Source organism: Puma concolor, chromosome E1 (assembly GCF_028749965.1).
Source record: "Puma concolor isolate L17-30 chromosome E1, mPumCon1.1.hap2, whole genome shotgun sequence".
NCBI lineage: Eukaryota > Metazoa > Chordata > Mammalia > Carnivora > Felidae > Puma > Puma concolor.
This window is the reverse complement of record NC_141680.1, coordinates 16,849,447-16,869,372: the sequence shown is the minus strand read 5'-3', so window position 1 is coordinate 16,869,372 and position 19,926 is coordinate 16,849,447. Positions and strand designations below refer to the sequence as shown.

Below are 19,926 nucleotides of genomic sequence, written 5' to 3'. Positions count from 1 at the left end.
TGCCAGCCTAGAAGCTGAGCATGGGGCTGACCTTGGAAGGGTCGGCCAGGGGCAGACGTCTGAAATCATTTAGCATGAGGCTGCTGCAGGTCCAAGTCCTCAACCATCCCCCTCTTCACCCCAGACCATGAGCTCAGGCCCTCTTTCCTGGTGGCTCTGGAATAGGAATGATTCTCTTAAGTGCTCCTTATAAATACTCAGCTGTGCCTGGCCCAGGCAGGGCTAGGGGGCTGCCTTTGTGGGAGGGATGCCTCAGAGATTAGATACCGCCTGCAGCATTGGAAAGTGCTCCCCCCAGATGGCACTGTAGGAGAACCAACGTTCCACAGAACTTTTACCCTTTGAGTTTCTGTGAAAAGGTTTCTCAGCAGTGCAGCGTCCTTCCTTAGGAAAGTGAATGTCTTATACCTCACCATGTGGTGCTATCTTCCCCCAGGGCCTCTAGCTTTGTTCAGAGCACAAAGAATTTTTGAGAAAGTTCTGAGTGTACTACTGGTCCTCTTCTTTAGGGCCAGGGCAGTGGAGATGTAAAAATTTAGGTGAGGCAGGATGTAGAAATGATACCTCAGTTTTCTCTACCTTGTTGTAGTAATCATTTTACAATGCATATAAGTCATCACATTGTACAGCTTAAACTTCAATCTTTTTTTTTTTAACGTTTATTTCAAGAGAGAGAGACTGTGCACACTGTGAGCTGGGGAGGGGCAGAGAGAGAGCGGGAGAGAGAGAATCCCAAGAAGGCTCCGCACTGCCACCGCAGAGCCTGCTGTGGGGCTCAAACCCACAAGCCTGTGAGATCATGACCTCAGCAGAAACCAAGGTCGCTCAGCTGACTGAGCCACCCGGCGCTCCTGTACACCTTAAACTTACACCATGTTATTTGTCAATTATACTCTAATAAACCTGGAAAGAAAAAAAAGTGAAAGTAATGTGCTTGACACAGTGCCTAGAACATACATATTGGTGAAGCCAGGGACACACTGACTGAGGCTTTCAGTAACTGGATGCCTCTGCCCACAAATTCACAGGGAGGGGAGCCCAAAACTTTTATTGTTGGTGTTGCAGGGAAAAGGTGTCCCTTCTTTATAAAGACAGGCCCAAGAAAAGCTGCAAATGCTGTTGTGTCCCTGAATTCATGCTGAGGGCACATATTATATTAGCAACTGCCTATATTCTCCCCAAGTCCCCCCAAAACCTTCTCTTCCAGGCATCCATTCTAATTGCCCTCTTCACCCCCATTTCTGCCTGATTACATTTCTGGATAATTGCTTATGCTTTTCCCTCCCCCCCCCCCCCCCCCCCCCCCCAGAATGCACTGCCTCCCCACCTACCATTTTTGCCTGTGAAATATGAGGTGTCCTTCCGGGCCCTGGTTCAAATGACACTTCCTCTAAGAAGCATTTAGTCATTAACTCAGTTCCAACTGGTGGTCCCTCACCCCCTCCATGGCATACTGTCCACACCACTCTCTGGACCCACCAAGCACTGCCTTGCCTCTTGGAGACTTCTGGGCATGTCACAAATCCACAATCACATGTATCCTGGGCAAAGGCACTGAGTCTTATATAAAGCTCAGGGAATATTCAATGGGCTGATGAACAACTTTTCCAGCCCTCAAAATCCATGGGACTTCCTGAAATATTGGGGAACTGAGGGGTGGGAAAGAAGAAAGTTTTTCCCCTCTCTTAGCAGCCATTTACTGGTCATCTGCCTCTCAGGGAATCATAGGACAGCTTTCATCCCTGCATGTCAAGGTAAGGAAACCAAGGTCCAGAGAGTGAAAGGGGGTTTCTCAAGCTCACACAGCAGATTAGTGGCAGAGCCAGGGCCTGGACTCAGGGTATACTCAGTTTAGTGCTCTTTCCCTTCTGTGGAGGAAGTAGTGGAGTATTGAGGGGCAAAGACATATTCTGGGGTAGTCAGGATTACTGTGATAATTCAATGATTTAAAATTTTTTTTAACATTTATTTATTTTTGAAAGACAGAGGAAGACAGAATGTGAGTGGGTTTGGGGCAGAGAGAGGGGGAGACACAGAATCCGAAGCAGGCTCCAGGCTCTGAGCTGTCAGCACTGAGCCCGACGCACGGCTCGAACCCACGAACCCTGAGATCATGACCTGAGCTGAAGTCGGACGCTTAACTGACTGAGCCACCCAGATGCCCTGATAAGTAAATGATTTAATACAGAGTCCTTAGATCGGCTCTGCCACCATAAGCACCGTGTGTTTGCTGCTATCACCCTTATTATTATTATTCCTCTGCCCATCATTGACAACTACGACCTCCTCCCACCGGTCCCGTCATTTCAGGGCAGGGAGGAGCCCTGGGAATATTACCTATGCCAGTACATCCTTCCTAGGCAGCAGCTAAGAAGCTGGTGGGTAGCTTTAGAGGACTAGCCATCTGGGTTACTGACCCTAGGGGCCTAGGGTGATTTTTCTAGACCATGATAGAGCCAAGGCCCAACAAATGAAACCTTGAGTAAAAATTGGGTGTTTTGTCTCTTTCTTTCAGTGAAGGGAAAATGAAAAGGAATCTTCTTCCTTTTCTGCATGTTCCCAACAGACTGGGCGACTCTGGCACAGTGCCTCCAGGGCTCCCTGGGCCCAGGGGCCTCCATGGCTCAGTGCAAGCAGCGGCCACAGAGCCTGCTGTCTGTCTGTCTGGCCCTCTGTCAGGCAGCCTTCAGACCCTCTCAAGCTAGGTCCTTGGGAAGACAGGGTGTCCAGAGTCAGTTTCCACGTCCTTCTCCCATCACTGAGCTGAAAGCAAGATTTCTCATCTCTGATTGGAGGGACACCACAGTAATCACCGGAACCCAGTGAGTGTCAGCGCCCGCCGACAGGCCCCCGGAACAGGGGAGTTCAGCATTGCTGCAGGCAAGTGGCATCTTGTTTCTCTGATTCCCAACTTCTGTCCCCTGCCACACAATGGGAGGGGAGACTGGACAAGTGCACACCCAGGGACTGCTTTTCTTTTCCCAGAGAAGAGCTGCAATTTGCCTCCCTCCTCTAAAAACAAATGTAATTGCAAATTTGGGACGGGCCCACGAGAAGGACTCTGAGAATTGAGACCAAAGTTCCCTTAGTGGGCTGAACCATTTCTTGGTTTCTATTCCATTTCCATGTTGGAGTCTGATTGGGTAGAAAAGAGTGCAGCATTAAATGCTGGCTGCTTCGTAAGGGAGCCCTGTACATTGGGGAGTTTTTAGTTGGGATTTCATGTGAATAGTTAGGAACTAATTAGAGCAGCAATTCTCTTGCCCCAAATCTGATTCTAGGATCCTGTTGGTTTTTTTCTGAGTCTTTCCAGAGAGCGTGACCCCTCTCATGACATCCCAACCAGCCCAGACATGTGTTTTTTTTTTTTTTTTTTTTTTTTTTTCTCCAGCTGGTGGAGCTGAGCTGGCTGAGGAGTCTATACTCCCTCATTCCAGAGCCTTTGTGACCAGGAACATATTTGGCCATCCCTTCATTCATGTACTCATTCATTCACTGAAACCACTATTTCAGGGTGCTGGGGTTACAGTGGTGAACAAGAGAGAGGTGTTTGGAATCCTCTTGGAGGGCTCAGTCTAGCAGGAGAGACAGACACTGAGTGGTTTACAAAAGCACCAAGTAACCTGAAATGCAGGCCTCCCTAGTCTGGTGGTTAGGGAAAGCTTCCTAGCAGAAGTGATATTCAAGTTAAGATCGGAGGGAAAATGAAGAAATGTCCAGGCATTTTAGCTGGAAATACCATCCTGTGCAAAAGTTCTGAAAAAGCAAGAGAGACCAGGGGACTGAAAGATGAAGCTGGAAGGAAGTAAGGGGCCAGGCCACAGGGACTTGTGTGCCACCAAAAGGATGTGGGTCTTTTTTCTGCCAGCAGTGGGAAGTGCTCTAGTTGCTGTGGGTTGCTGGGCAAGTTTTCCCTCCAATTGACCATTCTGTGTTGACGTCAGCCTCATGAGCTTGGGACTGTGTAAACTGACAGACTCAAGTCAAATGTGACCACTGTGTGGCTTGTTTTGGCTATTGCAGCCAGACTTTTGTTCTTTTCCACTCTCCCTTTGTTAGAATACATGTCACATGTGTTGGTTTCTTATGTCAGCTGCTGGCACCAGACTGTGTTCATGAGACTAAGCAGACTAGCCCAGGACAGAGTGCAATGAACTTGGGGAAGGAGAAATTAGGAGTTACAAGGTTTTATGACTAGAACCTCAAAGTGCCTTATGTAAAAGATGGGTGTTCTGGGTCAGTTCAGGGAGAGAAAGCCAGCGCTAGGTTGAATCATCCATGTGGGAAGGATGGCGGGGTGGTCCCTTGGGGAAAAGGGGTGACTGGTCTTCTGTGATTCTTCTCGGACACTGTCTGCTGTTCCTAACTGTCTGAGTTAGGCCGCCTACCCATCTGCCTCTCCCTTTCAAGGGTCATGACTGCCCAACACAAGCTGAGTACAGGTGTATACCCAGCTTCTGGGAAGGGGCATCCCTTGTGAAAGTGGCCCACTTCCTCTCTCCTTTTAAGATTATAAAGGTGAAATTTAGAGGACATCAAAAGGTGAAATTTAGGACATCAATGGAAGAATGATGGGGAAACAAAGAGGGGGTATGAGCTTGCCAAGAGACCATCTTCGTTTTCCCCCTAACCAAATAGTGTTCTCAGCACTTTGACATAGTGTTCTCAGCACTGTTGGGGACAGACATTGTGTGAGGGAGTTCTGCATTTTGCAGGATACTTTAACATCTCTCGCTTTAAAATGGTCCTACAAAAAAAAAAAAAAATAAAATACTCCTACACATTTGCAAATACTTCTGTGGGGCAGTACCAACTACCCCTCCCCTGATTGAGAGCCACTGTTGCAGTGTTTACAGGCACAGGATACATACACATAGCTGTGCTCCAGGTCCCACAGCTAGCAAGCCAGGAAACTGGAAAAATCACCACCACCACCCCCCCCGCCCCATTTCAGAATATCTTAGAGAAGCTTTTGTCAAGTGGGGTGGTTATTCTTCCTGGGCTACTCATGGAGGTTCCTGATGTCTCCTGACCCCAAATGGAGTTCCTCCTGCCTTCCCTAGCCTCATTACTCACAATGGTAGCCTGGAGCTCAGGCAAGGTTGAGATTTGAGTACAGGCATTTCCAGGCCTCTTGTCTGGACTGTGGCCAGGGTTGGCAGGACCGTGTCTGGCGGCTGAGGTGCTGCTCTGTTGGGCCACCAGATGGCACTCGGGAGCCCCCCGCCGTCTGCCGCAGGACTGCTGGTGGCAGGAGTGACTGCAGAGGGAACTTGCCTTAAGGAGGCCTGGTCCTTAAAGAGACAGGGCCACACAACCGCAAACTTGCACGGTAACCCCAACACAAGACTCCCCTGATGACAGGCACCACTGACTAGGCTCTGATGCTCCTTTGTCGTCGCCTTCCTGAATGTCGAGCCACCACCTCTTGGAGCCAATCTCCTTGACAGCCTGTCCTCAGCCCCTGCGGCCACTCCTGGGCCTGACAGGGACAGGGCCAGCCTGGCTGGTGGCGTCACAGCTCCTGGCAGAGCAGCACGGGGCTGGGATGCATCTGCAGAACTCTGGCTGAGAGAACCAGAAGCACAGCCAGCTTCAGCGGAATGGTGGCCACAGGAGGGCAGAGGGCCAGCCTGTGAGCTCTGACCCCAGGTGGACATGCCTCTGCTTTACTCAGAGCTGATAAGGTTGGAACCGCTGAACTTTGTCTCTGGACTTTGGGGACTTAAAGAATCCTTCAATCTCTTCTGCTGGCTTCTTTCCAAATGCTGACGGGGATGCTGTGGTGAGTAAATTAGGAAGGGGTCTCCACACTCTACTGTTGAGCCCTCTGATCGACTCTTTAGGAAACCTCTCACGTTGACCCCTGGGGGGGTGTGATCTGAGCCAAGTCGGGTGAGGAGGGCCACTTTAGCCGGGGGTTGGCATGAGACTCTCCCGAAATTGCATATGGTATAGTGTATACTTAGCATAATCTAAGGCAGCTACTGTGTCCAAGAAGCTGGGCTCGCTGTGGCCACTGGCCATGGGAGCTGGGCATGTGGGTATGTGTGGGGAGCTCCATGACTACAGGGAGTTGGATGTCACTGTGCCTTCTCCTGGCCATGCTGCTGAGGGAGGCAGCAAAGGGATGAATGCAGTTCTCTGGTTTATGTCTTGCCAGGGCTGCAGATATTTCTTACGACTCAAGCTGACACAAAACTTTGGGAGAAATAAATAATTGGGGAGGGCTTTGAGTTGATCTGTGCTATCTGTAAATCTCACTGTCATTGGCAAAGCAAGGAGGCTGGGAAGAGACAGGTCAGAAGAGGACAAAGGCCAAGCCTTCTCCCTAAGAGGTGACCCAATAGAGGCCTGGAGAATTTTCTGCTTTCCAGGCCCTAGGGGTGAGGGTGAATTTCAGAACAGTAAATGCTGCTTTACTGTACCAAGGTAAAGGAAATGAAGCAAGGACCCAGAAACAGCCCTCCCACCCAAGGTCGGCTAGGAAGCAGAGTTTATAGTCTGGAAGTCATCTGCCTTATCTACCTGGGTACCCACCTACAGACTCAAAAGATGAGATGGGAAAGGTTCAAGATTGGCCCAAGGCATAGAAGCAGTGGGGTTCAGTGGGGACTGGAGTTCAGGAAACTGGCACTGGATTGATTGCATCTAGTTTATCTCCAGAGTCATCTGCCCTGTTGTAGTAGATGGGGCTTTCTTTGAAAACCAGCTCTGTTTTTGCTTAATCATTGGTGGCCCTGGAGGGGAGGCGCGTTCTGGAATGACACTGCTTTGCATTTCCCCTATGGCTCCAGTTTCTTCCTCTGTCTGAGTTTAGCTTCATTCTGTTCATTCATTAGTTCACTCTTATGGCAGCCCAATACAGAGATTACACACCTGGACTCTGGATTCAGCATCTCAGTTCATTTCCAAGTATTACCAGCTACTAGCTGGCCAGTGACTTAGCCTGTCTACTTCTGGGGTAGGGAGCGTAGAGCAGTGCCTATCTCATTGGCTTATTATGAGGATTAAGTGAGATAACCTACATGAAGCACACAGAGCAGGGCCTCACACTTAAGACGCACTCAGTAAATGTTAGCCGTCATTCGTTTGATTTATTCAGCCCGTATTATTGAACGCCATTCTGTTGGGCTTTGGGCAGAAAGTCTGGTCTTGGGGCACAATATGATTATGGCTGCTTTACAGTCTACCCGAGTCAGTCATCCACTGGGCAGAGTGCTGTGGATACCCCAGTGAAAAAAGATGCAGTTCCAGCTTTGAAAGAGCTGATCTGGCAGGAAGGATACAAAGTCTTGGGGTTTTTTTGGCTATCATAGTCTGATTTTTGTTTTTGTTTTCACTTTAATGTTTATTTACTTTTGAGAGAGTGTGAGTAGGGGAGGGGCGGTGGTGGGGGGACAGAGGATCTGAAGCAGGCTGTGCATTGACAGCAGCGAGCTGCTGGGCTCGAACTGGGCTCGAGATCATGACCTGAGCTGAAGTCAGCTGCTCACCCAACTGAGCCACCCAAGCGTTTTTTTTTTTTTTTTTTTTTAATTTGAATGCATAGGCCCTCCATCCCCACCTGTACATCCAACCTCTGCACACTGGTCCCCTGCCAGCCCCAGCATGGGGAGAGGTGAATGGACATCCTTTTCACCAGCAGTGATCTCCAGGTGATCAAGGAAGCAGGGACTCCCGGAGCCTTCCTGTTGTGCACAGTGGAGCAGGATTTGCTAACAGTGAGGAGGCAAGAAACGTGGAGATACCCAGTTTTGGCTGTAAGCACAGTCACCCTTTTTCCTTCCTGGCTGAGTGGCTGGTAGAATCAAGTGTTGGTTGTTGTGAAGGCAGTGAGTGGAACACCTGGGAATTAAGGGCAAGGCCGCTGACCTTCAGAATGGGATATATCTCCTTCCCACTCAGCCTCTCATCATCAGCCCAGCACTACGGGCAAGGCAACCGACCCTTAAGTCCCCCTTAAATCAACGGGTGGTGAGGCAGGAGCAGGTGGTCACCAAGGGAGGTGGGGAATTGAGGACAGCCTACCTGCAAAGGTGGGGAGTGTTCACTCAAAAGCCTAGAGAGAGAATGGTTAGTGTGGGCTGCGAGGTGAGGTGCGTTGAGTGCTGATTCAGTGCCTTGGGGTACTCAGGCAGGTCTGCACTTCGCTGAATCAGGGCAGTCTGCGCACAGGAAAGCCCCTCCGCCACTCTGAGAGATTGGGGTTGTTGGCAGAGCACTTGACCTTTGGCACAATGCAGATGAGAATGATTATTTAACTCCTTCCTTACTAGGAAGTTGGATTGGGTCTCTCCAAATTCCTCCCCCATCCTTAGTGCCAGGAATCTGGAGACTTCTGTTCCGGTCTCAAAACACCCTGGTGCTCAAAGACCCACACACCTGTCTCCAAGCCAAGAGTTGGGCTGTGTGGTGTTAACCACCTACTGGAAGGCACCAGAAAAGGCATCAAGGGCATCTTGAGGTAACTACCCTTTCCCAGGACACGTGTATGAAACTGTGTGTGGAGATGGAGGAGGGCTGGAAGGGTTTAATTAGCTGCTCAGTGCCTCAGCTTTCTCATCTAGAAAATGGAGGGAACAGAGATGACATTGAGGTTCGCAGTGAGATAATCTTGTAAGCAAAGCACTAAGATCCAAGCCAGGTGTACCGCAGACATTCTCTGTTAATTATTAGAAGTGTTCCTCCAAGATTCCTCTCTCCCTGTACCCTATATTGTGTTCTGGAGCGGGAGGTCCAGGACAGGATTGGACAGAATGTAGGAGAAAAGCAAACTATGGCAACGCTAAGGAGAGCAACTGTAACATTTTAGCTTGAAAATGCTGAAAATAGCGTGTTCAAGCCTTTGTAGATAAAAATGTAAAATGTATGCAAATGTATGTGTCTCACGCAGAAACATACATCTATGGCCTCCTCGCAGTCAGTTTCCGGATGTGGCCATCAGGAAAACCCCTGCTGATACAGAGAGGGCCCATGCTGCCTTGATGGTGGTAGTGGTTACTGGGGAGAGGGCAGTGCTGCTGCTTCCCTGGGCTGAGCTCCTGTTTCTAGCTTTCTTCTGGGTTCTGTGCCTTCTGAGACTTCCACGTGGGAAGAAGAGAGGCTCTGGGCCCCTCTCTGCTCCTCCACCCTCACCATCCTCCCTCAAATGAGAGCTCATTTGCTTCCTCTCCCATCCTGGCTCTATTTCTGGAGCATCTCATTGGAGATGCACAGCCCCCTCTCTGCCAAGCTCCAGGTGCCTACTCGGCCCTCCCAGTCTTGTGTGCAAGTCAGGGATGGTGGGAGGGTGACAGCTGAGCAGGGAGGGGCCGCAGGAGACGGAGGCAGAGTCTGAGCCTGGAGGGTTGGGAAGGGGGAAGGCTGAGTGGATGCAGGGAGGGGCCAGCCTTACCTCAGAGTTGAAAAACACCCACTGCAGCCAGCCACCTGTGGAGGCTTTTCACACCCTTCCCCTGCACCTTCCCAGGGGTTCACCTGACCTGCTGTGAGTTGGAGGCCTCTACCCAAGCAGCTGCCGGAACTGGCTGCAGGCTTCCATTCAGCATTACGGGTGAGGGTCTGCTTTTCTCCTCAAAAGAACTAGATCTGTGCTTGTTTGGAATGATGAGGAAGGAGCCCTGCCCCCATGTGGATGGGTCCCAGTAGAGCTGGGTCCCATGAAGGCTTTGCCTGTCAGCTGCTTGATGATGGGGGCTGAGGGGTGGGGAGGGTGTGCTCCACTATCGGAGACCTCACTATTTCAGGTAAAACTAGCATAAATGGCCCAGCGCAGGGTTTCCTTGGTGGGCCCACTGCTTCGCTTCTGTTGGGTTCTGGAGAGGAGCTTCAGCGCCCCCTGCCCTTGCCCACCCTAGCCTGGTCCCTCCTCCAGGGTCCCACAGGACCATATCTGCAGCAAAGTTGCCTTGGGTCCCATAGAATTGGCACCTAGGAGGCCTAAAGCCCTCCGCCACCACCCCCTCCCCCAACCTCTCCACTGCTCTTGCGAGGTCTTAGAAGGAATTTTACTTCCTCAGGTTTTGTTCTCAGAGGCATCTTGACCCCAGACTTCCCTCAGCTTGCATGTGATTATATATACAAGGTATGCCTCCTGGGCTGCGGCTGTGGATCCCCAAAGAAGTCTCCTGGGGAACCCAGGGAAGACCCTGGAGGCTCTCCTGCCCCCAGTTGGTCCTCCACTGCCCCTACTCAACCCCCAGCCTCCCGCCTTTCTCCAGCCGCCGCCCTCTGGTGTGTAGGGCCGAACTGCCCGGCTTTTAGGTCACGGGTGTTGAAATAGATGAGGTTGTTCAGGTTTGGAAGGAAAGAGTTCCCGCGCGGGCCGAGGCTTTCCGCAGGCGGGCAGGACATTAACCCCGTCAGCGCCGTCCCCCAGGCTTGTCTAGGGGAGGGGCCTGACGGCCGCACCGGCCCCAGAAACTGCGCTTGGAGATCCTGGGGTGTCAGGTGATGTCACCCCTGCGGGGCCCATAGGTCTCCCCGCGGCACTTAGTCTGCGGGTTGCCAGAATTCGGCTGAGCGCATTGAGGGGAAGAAGCGGAGCCTGGGCCTGCACCGCAGCCCGGAGACCCCCGCGGGACCACTCCTCCGTCACGGGCTGGAGCCCCTCGCGTCTGGGCGTCCGTGGGGACTGGGGCTGCTCCCCGCACCCCCGACCGGGTCTGGAGGCGTGCTGCGGCGGGGGAGGGGGCGCGGAAGCCTCGCGCCGATTGGTCGCGGCCCCCGCCCCCCGCCCCTGGCCGCGGCGCAGCCCCCGGGAAGTTGCTAGTCTGCGGGCGCGCTGCGGGGCCGCCGCTCCGGGATCCGCAGCGGGGCTCGCCGAGGCCACTGCGGCCGGAAGGGCTCCCGGGGGCGCTCGCCTGCCCTCGCCCGCCCTCCCCTCCTCTCCCGGCAGCTCCGGCTCCTCCCTGCTACCTGTTTCCCTGCCTGCCCCCGCCTCCACCCCGCGCCCGGCAACTTCGGCCTCCCGGGCTGGCCGCCCCTCCCGACTCCCCGCCGGCCCGCCCGCCCGCCGCCCGCGCCCTCCCTCCTTTGTTGTGCGATGAGGGTCGGGTTTCCGATCTGACGGAGCCGCCGCCGCCGCCGCGCGGAGCCGCGGGCATGGAGCCGCTCAGCCACCGGGGCCTGCCGCGCCTCTCCTGGATCGACACCCTCTACAGCAGTACGTGTGCGCTCGGGCCGGGGAGGCCGGGCGGGAACGGGCCGCGGCGCCCCGACGGCCCCGGGGCGCGACCGCCGGGCTTGTCTGGGGAGCCCGGAGCGGGCAGGGGGCTGCGGGCGCCGCCGGCCGGGTGCCAGCGGGCCGGGAGGCGGGGAAGAGGCGTGGGTCCCCCGCCATCGGCCGCAGATGGGGTCCCCAGAGTGGACTTGGAGCGGGTGGGGGGCCAGTGGACCGACGGGGCTTGGAGAGCTGTGTCACCCATTTCCCACCTGTTGTGTAACTGAGCACTCCCCAGCCCCCAGGAAGGAGAGCCCTTGTAGGGGGCTCCCTCCGCTTCCCGACCGACTGCTCCTTCTGTCCACGCTGAAGCAGAAAGGCCATTTTGGCAAAGTCCTTGGCGCCTGAGTTTGTCACCTCGGGGACATCCTGGGGTGTTGTGTGTTTTGGGGTGGAGGTGGGGTCGGGTGGGAGGGTCTGTAGGGGCAGATCTCCATGGGGGCCATTTGGATTGAAGGAGCTGAAAACCTCGGGCTCAGCAGTCTTTCCTGCCAGCTTCATCGCCACCCCCACCCTCACCACCCCCCAAAAAAGAAAAGAAAAGAAAAAAAAAAAAACCTCGGCTTTTCCACCCCCTCATTCCCAAATCTGCTTCGATCATGTGATTGCTCTTGCACTGCCGCTGGGGATGTGTAACTGATCACTCGTACATTCTGGGGGCTCCCCGTGAGCACCCCCACTTTACACCCTGCCTTGCTTAGGTGACTAAAAGCCCTGCGCTTCTCTCCACCCTCCCTTGAGACATCTTCCCCAAAGCTTTCAGTGATTTAAGAAGAGGGTCCTGCAGGCCCCTGAAGAAGCCAGTGAGTGGATTTTGCCCTCTCTGAGCACTTCAGTGGGACCCTCCCACTCTCTTGCTATGTCTCCTAGCCCAGAGTTCCTGAGGCGGGGGGCAGGGGTTGGGGGAGGCAAGCTCAGTTTCTGGACATTGGATGCCATGGGACAAGGACATTTTTAAGGGTTAACCTGGCTCCGGTACCTTGTTGACGGTTATATGGGTGAAGAGAGGAATAGACAGGGATGGTGCCTTGAACCCCCAAGGCTTTGCCCTGGAGGCCCCTCGGTACTCAGTATCCAGCCTCTGACCTCTGTATCCCCTTGGGTCCCCATCATTCCCCTCACCTTCTTCTCCTCCCTCTTCTCCCTCCTCCTCCCCCTCCATCCTCTTTTCCTTCCTCCGCCCCCCCCACCCCCCCTCCATAGGAGCTCTCCTTGTGATGGTTCATTCCACTTTGGCTTTTCAACATCAAAGGGGCAAAGCCAGATCCCCTGGGTGTCAGTCTTGCACCAAGCCCAGCCACTCCATCTGCTCCTTCCCCTGCAGAGGCCAGCATCCGTTGGGTGAAGGTCAGGGCCCATGGCTGTATGGCGTGTGTATGCACGTGTGTCTGTGTGAATGGGGGCACACATCTGTTCAGAGCCTTGCTGCAGATCAGCTCCTGACCTGAAGGAAGGATTAGTGACCTCTTAGCTGTGCTCTTGCAAATAACAGTAATAACAATGCCTCATATTCACATGCTACTTATGTTCCCAAATATTTCTGGCTCTCTGGCGAAACCCAGTAGTGGTTTCTGTATTTCTCAAAGCGTAGAATCCTATGGAAATCTGTGTCTGACTTCCTCTCTATTGCCCTGACAAAGACTCCCTAACCTAATTATTTCCAAGTTTTCCTGCCACCCCTCCCCCTGCCACTTAGAGCAGGGAAGCAAAATTGTCTGAGGTCTCCTTGAAAATTTCTGACCAGAGGAAGATGGGACCTGAAAAGGGAATTCGACTGAGGCCTTCTTTAGGGGTGCCTGTTAACCAGCCCTGACTCAGGCAGGCAGGCAGGCATCTGAGCTGTCTGCTATGCTGCTGCCCCAGCCCCTGGGCTCCTGGGGGCAGCCTGGAGGGGGGAAGGCACTGACTTGGCAGCAATGTGAGGAGTCCCTGCCTCCCTCCTCAAAATGGCTTATTTGAGAGCCATAGAATGAGGCTTCCTGGGGAGGTGCTGTGCAGTCATGTTTGGGCTGTTAGCCATGAAGTTTCCTCTTGACAAGAGCCTAAATTAAAACAAATACCCAGGCTGTCATTTGCCTGGCAGCAAGGTTTTGTAGCTCCCGGAGGAAGTTCCTCTGCCTCTCAGAAAGCTGTTTGCTTACAAGGCTCACAATCCTGGGGTGGCAAGTCCCCACAAAAGCTAAATCCGTCAGGAATTGCAAAGGGGAAGTCCCCAGGGCACAGGGTGGGCATTGCTTAGAGATGTGAATGACCCAGTGATAGAGGCCCTTCCCAAGTGCTGCTCCTGGTAACAGTGATAATAGCATATCCTGAGGACCCACTATGTGCGAGGCACTATGCTAGGCTCTCTCCATCCATCCTCTCCAGACCACACAACTGTGTGAGACAGGTAGTCTTATCTCCATTTTGCAGAAAGAGGGGCTTGGTGAGCTCAAATCATTATCCAAAGTCACATAAGTGATAAGTGATAAAGCTGCAGTTCAGATCACACCCTAGGTTGGTAAGGAAGACTCTTAGTGTCACCTAGATATGTCAGAAGTTGCTCAAGGCCTTGGAATGTCATGGAATGGGGGACATCTGTCTCTTTGGTCCTCTGTGTTCACAGGATTCTTCCAGCAGGATAAGTGGCCGCAAATGACTCTGAGCCCAACAAGAGTCCACGTGCCTCTTGTAGGAACCGGGGGCTGGTCCTAGAGCCAAGGTGTGGGTGGTTGAGGCTCTGAACTCACTGAGGTTGATGGTTCTCTCCTCCTAAGATGCCAGGCTGCCAACCGGCCCCTCCTCTGACTTACTTCTTGCCTTTGGAGTTGTCAGCTCATTCTTTGTGGCTTCAGCATCTATCCCAGGAGAAGTATGTGCATTTTCATTGCAGGTTGGTAGTCATTTGAGAAGAGGTGGGCAGCAGGCCCCTCTCCCCTGCGGTAGAAGTCCTGAAGGGCCACGGTGATGGTGATTTGTCTGACTCAAGGAGACAGGTTGACTCCCAGCTGCCAGTGTGATATGGGACTGATGGGAGCAAGGTCTTTGCTCCTGATAAGCTGGAGTGGCAGACAAGGCTTCCAGCCATCCCACTTCTTGTCTCTGTCCCAGTCATTTTCCTATGTCACTGTAATAATGTCAGCTTTGCTCCTCAATGCCTTGCCTAAATTCTCTCCCTGGAGCTGGTGTGATTCTTTCTGTAGGGCTGTGTCCTTCATTTTATCTTCTCTGTGCCTTTCTCTCATCACCTTTTCCACTAAACACATCACTTCCTCTTGGTTTTCTTCTATACCATGGAATTAGACTGGATTAAATTAAGCTCTGTGAGGGGTGCCTGGGTGGCTCAGTAGGTTAAGCGTCCAACTCTTGATCTCAACTCACATCATGATCTCACGGTTCATGAGTTTGGGCCCCACGTTGGGCTCTGAGCTGACAGCTCCAGAGCCTGTTTGGGATTCTCTCTCCTCTCTCTGCCCTTCCCCTGCTCACGCTAGCACACATGCGCATGCTCTCTCTCAAAAGTAAACAAACATTAAAAAAAAATTAAAAAGCGGGATAACAAAATGGGGAGGGTGCTCTGAGCCTGTCCCTCTAAGTGGATACCACTCTCCAAACAGATCTGAATTGAGGCATGTATGTGCCCCAGGCAGGCAATAATTTGGCACCTCTTCAAGTGGAAAGTCTTTCGTCTTCTACCCCAGACAACATTTGCAAGGGATATTTCAGTCACTCGTGATATTTTCACATCCCTTATAGACTCAGTGCCCCATCCAAGAGCCAAGAAAGCATTTGCGGCTGTGGGGATACAAACCCATCTCCAGAGCATCATGAGGCAGCCTAGGTTTCTCATCTCACTCCCATATTAGCCACACCAAGGACCAGGCTGCTGGCCTGACACAGACTGTGTGGGTCTGATCAGAGCAGTGGTCTCACAGAGGCCGCCTCAGACCGCCTTGGATATGCTAGTGAGCACCTGCAGATGGGTGTTTTCTTACCCTCTGAATGGCCCCAGTCACTTAGTCCTTCTTGTTAACACCAGCCCATTATTGTTATGGCTGCTGGAGTCTCGGAGGTGGGGCTGGCAGAAGGATGAAGTCATCTACTCCGAGAAAAATTTTTGTGATTGTGATTGTTGCTGTTGTTCTTTGGCAAAACGGAAGAAATGACAGGAACATTTGTGAAGAATTAGCTAAGTGGGTAGCAGACGGGGGAGTAGTGAGAAAACTCATTCTGCCTCACTCTTGCAGGTGCGATGGAAGACTTGGGGCCGTTTTCTGAGGTGTGGTCCTCTCCCTGGGGGCAGTTCTGGTACCCTGTGCACACTTCTCTGTAATATGAAGCCACGAATGTCTCTCGTGGACACCATGTGGGTTGATGAATGTTTATAAGGTGCTTTGTAGGTGAGGAGTGCTGTTGGACTGCCCTCCAATCACGGCCCTCATCACGAACAGGGGTCCGTGAAAGGCTTGCTGAGGAGTGGCAAGGGGCCGGGAAAGGGGGAAGGGGGCTGGCAGGAACAGAGTGCCGGACCCAGTTTTTAGGTAGTGCCTAGGCCAGCTCCTCATGCGTAATGAGCCCCCTGTAATTTTTGGTTGCATGAGTGAGTAAGAGAGGGAAAAGAAAACTCTTGGGTTCTTGGCTCCTTAACTCCTTACTCCACCAGAAACCCCAGAAACCGATTCATTGGCCCATTCACAAGTTTCCAGCTGTGTGGATTTGGTAATTGTAGTAGCTTGTAGTAGAGTCGGAGACCCCCCAAGGGAGTCCCACGCGTTGCTAGGGCTTGAGATTGTGCAATTGGAAGACTTCACTGCCAGGGCTGGTGCTGCAGCTGTTTGGCTCAGCTTGAGCCCTTTGGGGGCAAACCAGGAACTAGGCAGCTTCACAGTCAGCTCCACATCCGTCACTGTTTTCCTCTGCTGGGCCCCTGGCTGTGGTAGGTGGAGGTGATCCATGGGGCTCCAGTACCCATCACATTCTATCTACAGGCTCTTAGAACTTTCCACTGAACACCAGTAGGAGAGGCCTGTAGCTTAGCTGTCTCCAGAGCAGAATAGGAGACATTGATTTTAATTCGTGGCCTTGGTCTGCTTCATTTGCATTTCTTTGGGCAAGATCGGGTCAGTGGGAGCCATGGATACCCTTGACTGGCAGTGGGAGTGTTCTACTTGTTTCTGAATCTTGGGGAGAACCTGTCCATTCCCTGTAAATGTGAAGAAAGAAATCAGGGCAGTAGGCAGACTTATAGAAATGGCCCCATATGGAGATTGGGGCTAGATGCTCAATCCAACCCCCTGCCCAAGAGCCCTTAAAGGTGGGACCAACTGGTACCATGACTGACTGGATGGAGAATAGATGTTCTCTGTCCCAGATTCAGACCTTTTTGGGGTCTCTCACTCAGTTTTCTGTACCTATGCTTCATTCCTATCTTCTTTTCTCCCCTTCCTTCCCTACCACACACCAGAATGAAAACTGAATATGGGTTTACTAGCCATATGGAAACTAACAGGACCAGTGTCTTCAGGAGATGGGGCAGATGAGGTGGGTTCTGCAGTGACCTAATTGATCAGATGCCATTTCTCTCTTTTCTCCACCCTCACTTCTGATGCCTACATATCCCTCTAGACCACAGATAAACATGGAAGATGATATGGTCAGGCATTTTGCCTAAAGGTGAGCAAGATCTCCAGAAAGTGTTGGGTGGATGGAAGGCCTTGGGTGGACCAGGGCTGATGGAGCTCAGAGTTTTTGTCACTCCAGATGCCATGGCCACTGGCCTCTCTGGTATGTTGGCGGAGCTGGTGCCGCGTAGAAAAGCCCCGTATTGACTAAGGATCTGTGGGTTTACTCAGGGCTGTTGGGGGAGGACGTGGCCATAATTACCTTCATGGGATTGAAGGGCTGATCCTATTAGCGTGTTGGGCTAACCCCTTCCTCCTGGGCATTGCCTCCTGGCCAGCAGCAGGGGTTTAATGGATCAAGATTACGGAGACGAAAGATGTCGTATAATTAAACCCAGTTATTTCCCTACCTGGGGGACATCTCTATCCACAGCAGCAATTGATTTCCTCACTTGTGGTCACCCTGTTCAGCTGCAAGTTACCCTGGGCCTAAACAGCCTGTGGGCCATCTTTGTGAATGAGTTTCTTCTCTCTTGAAGGTGCAGTTTTAGGTGAAAAAACCCCTTCTGGGAGTTTTGGGGTCAGAGTGGCAGGGTGTTCTATACGATGGGGGCCTCTTTGGGAAACGTGTCTGGGTTCCACAAAGGTACGTAGAAATCTCACCCTTGGGTCACTCATGACCCCTGGGCCCATGAAAAGAAGCTCGTCAGTCCTGCTTGGTTTGTCAAGATTAGTTTTTCCATTTGGTCTAAGAAGAACGGATGTGACATATAACCAGCCCTACTACGTGCCAGATGCTGTGCTACATACTTTCCTTGAATTATCCCTAACATCCCAACAAAGTAACTGTCATTATCCCTCCTGTTTTATAGACAAGGGAACAGAGGCCCTGTGAGGTTATTGCCAAAGGGCTCCAGTTTGAAGTGGATCGGATTTCAGATTGCTCTGATTCTATGTGTAGCCTTCTGGCAGCAATGATGATGATAGCCAATGCTGTTGAGTACCTACTATGTGTCGACACTGTCCTAGGCATTAACCCTGTTATCACCAGTCCTCAACAGGCCCTACTTTATGAGGCAGGAATTGTTATCTGTATTTTATAGAGAAGAAATGAGCTTAGGGAATTTAAGTAATTCATTCAAGAGAATGAGAGCTTCTAGCTTCTAGAGCTAGAAGACAAGCCAGGCTTTGAGCACAAGGTTGGCTGGACTCTGAACTGTGTTTTCTCCCACACTCCCTGCCTTTCACAGCATTGCCAGTGAGGCCCCCCCTTGGCCAGGTAGTTTGTGGATGTTGATTGATCTGCTCACCTCTCTAGCTAAAATGACAACTGTAAAGACAGGCTTGGCTCCCCCATGGGGCTCAGAAAGCTCTCAGCCTTCAGGGGGCCTGTATGTGCCCATCCACTGGACTACCTCTTCCTAAGGAATGATCCCAAGGAGATCTCCCCATGGGCACTTGGAGCCCGTATCCCACCATTACCTTATCCCTGGGATTATTGCCAAGAAACACTGATGGCTAACCAAATTAAATAATTAAATAAACAAAATAAAGTTTGAAGGGAAAGAGAGAAAATAGATTTTGGGGATAGAAATGGAGTACAGCTAGTTCCCAGTTTCTAGAGCAGAGCAGGGCCAGAGGCAAGGAGATGAGAGCTGGAGGAGAGGACTCGGCAGAGCCACACTGGCCTCACTCTCAGGCCTTTTAAAATTCACCTCCACAGTTTCCAAAGGAGAATAAAGGGCCCTCAGCCCTAAATCAGGCCACTGCACACCAAGGTCCTTTGCCGAGGCCCAGGGCCAGTTGGGCTGCAGATCCAGCCTCTGTGTTTGAACTCACCCACGCGCAGCATGCTAATGATGGGCTGGTTTGGTGCAGACCCTTCAGCCCCTCTCCCCACACCCCCACGGCCCCAGAGCCCAGGGTCCCCTGCTGAGCAGCAGCCTGTGCCTGGTGGCTTACACCCTAGCACATGGTTGCAAAGAGGGTTTGTGTATGGTGAGTGTTCTGGATGGGATAAAACGGAGGAACGCCCTGCCCTGAGCTGAAAACCAAAGCCAGAAGGCGCCAGTGGGGAGGAGAAGGGGGGAGCTCCCTGACCCCATCCTCTTCCTTTCCCCTCCCTGCCCACAACTTCATGGGCAGCTTACTTCCTGCACGAAGCCTGTAGGCATTTTTAGGAATCCTTCTTTGGTTGGGTGTGGGGACCCATGAACCTTCCCCTCCCTTGCTCCTGTTTGTAGAGGAGTTTCTAGTAAGAAGTTTCCATTGCTTCTGCCTCCCTGTGGTTCCAGGACGCAGCCAGGCCAGAGGCTCAGTCTGGACAAGATCCATCTTCTAGGTGCAACCTTGTGGCGTACCCCCATAACCCCCCGAGCTTTCTCCTGGTCTTCCTGTGCTTCCTGCCCTTCCCCGCACCCCCCACCCCCCAGCCTCCACTGTCTTTCAAGGGAAGAGACACCACTCGGGGAAGACTGATGAAATGGGCTGCCCAAGAATTGAGAGGGCCTGGTGATGGCGATCCTGTCCTTCCAAAGAGGATGCGACTTCACCCTAGTGCTTCTCCACAGGTCCTTCTGTGCAGGTCAGAACAGTGGCCTTACTGCAAGCTGCTCAACTCCTTCCTCACCTGAGCAGAGCTGGGGAGTGCCCGTTTAATAACCTGCTGCGGTAGCTACTGTTGTCATCTCTGTGTCATGAGACAGGAGCCAGAGAGCTAAGGTGGGGACCTCCAGGGTGTAGCATGAAGGGCAGTGTGCTCATGGGTGACCTGGCCAAAGGAGTCGACTCCTCACCATTGGGATGAAGTTAGCAGTGGGGTCACCCATCAAAGGGAAGACTGGACTAGGTGAATGACTTCCTAACTTGCAACCTGAACGCAGTACCTTTACGTTATAAGCACGTGTGCAGAGCAATACAAAATTTCACAGGGCAGTACTTACCCTTTCCGCAACATTTGCAATGCACTTAGATTTTCATGCCCTTTTATTCCATTCAAAGCAAACCAAGAAAGTGCTGATCATGACCTACTACATTGATTTCAGGATCTGCAGTATGAAAACAGTGGACACGATAATCTCAGAGGGCTTTTATGAACCGTAA

General features: G+C 52.3%; 1 protein-coding gene across 3 annotated transcripts in view; it reads left to right on the top strand.

Moving 5' to 3' along the window:
• ABR (ABR activator of RhoGEF and GTPase) overlaps positions 1-19,926 on the top strand; it is a 184,107-nt gene that overhangs the window by 34,034 nt on the left and 130,147 nt on the right. Inside the window, exon 1 of one of the 3 annotated variants that reach the window (XM_086686383.1) lies at positions 5,561-5,785. The exons of 1 other annotated variant lie outside the window; for it this stretch is intronic. Coding sequence is in view for 1 of the 2 variants with exons in the window: in XM_086686382.1 (XP_086542508.1) it covers positions 11,107-11,167 (61 nt within the window). In the remaining variant the exon portion in view is untranslated. Of the gene's footprint in view, positions 1-5,560; positions 5,786-11,016; positions 11,168-19,926 lie in introns of those variants that run through there. One more of the 3 variants, XM_086686382.1, reaches the window with a different exon arrangement.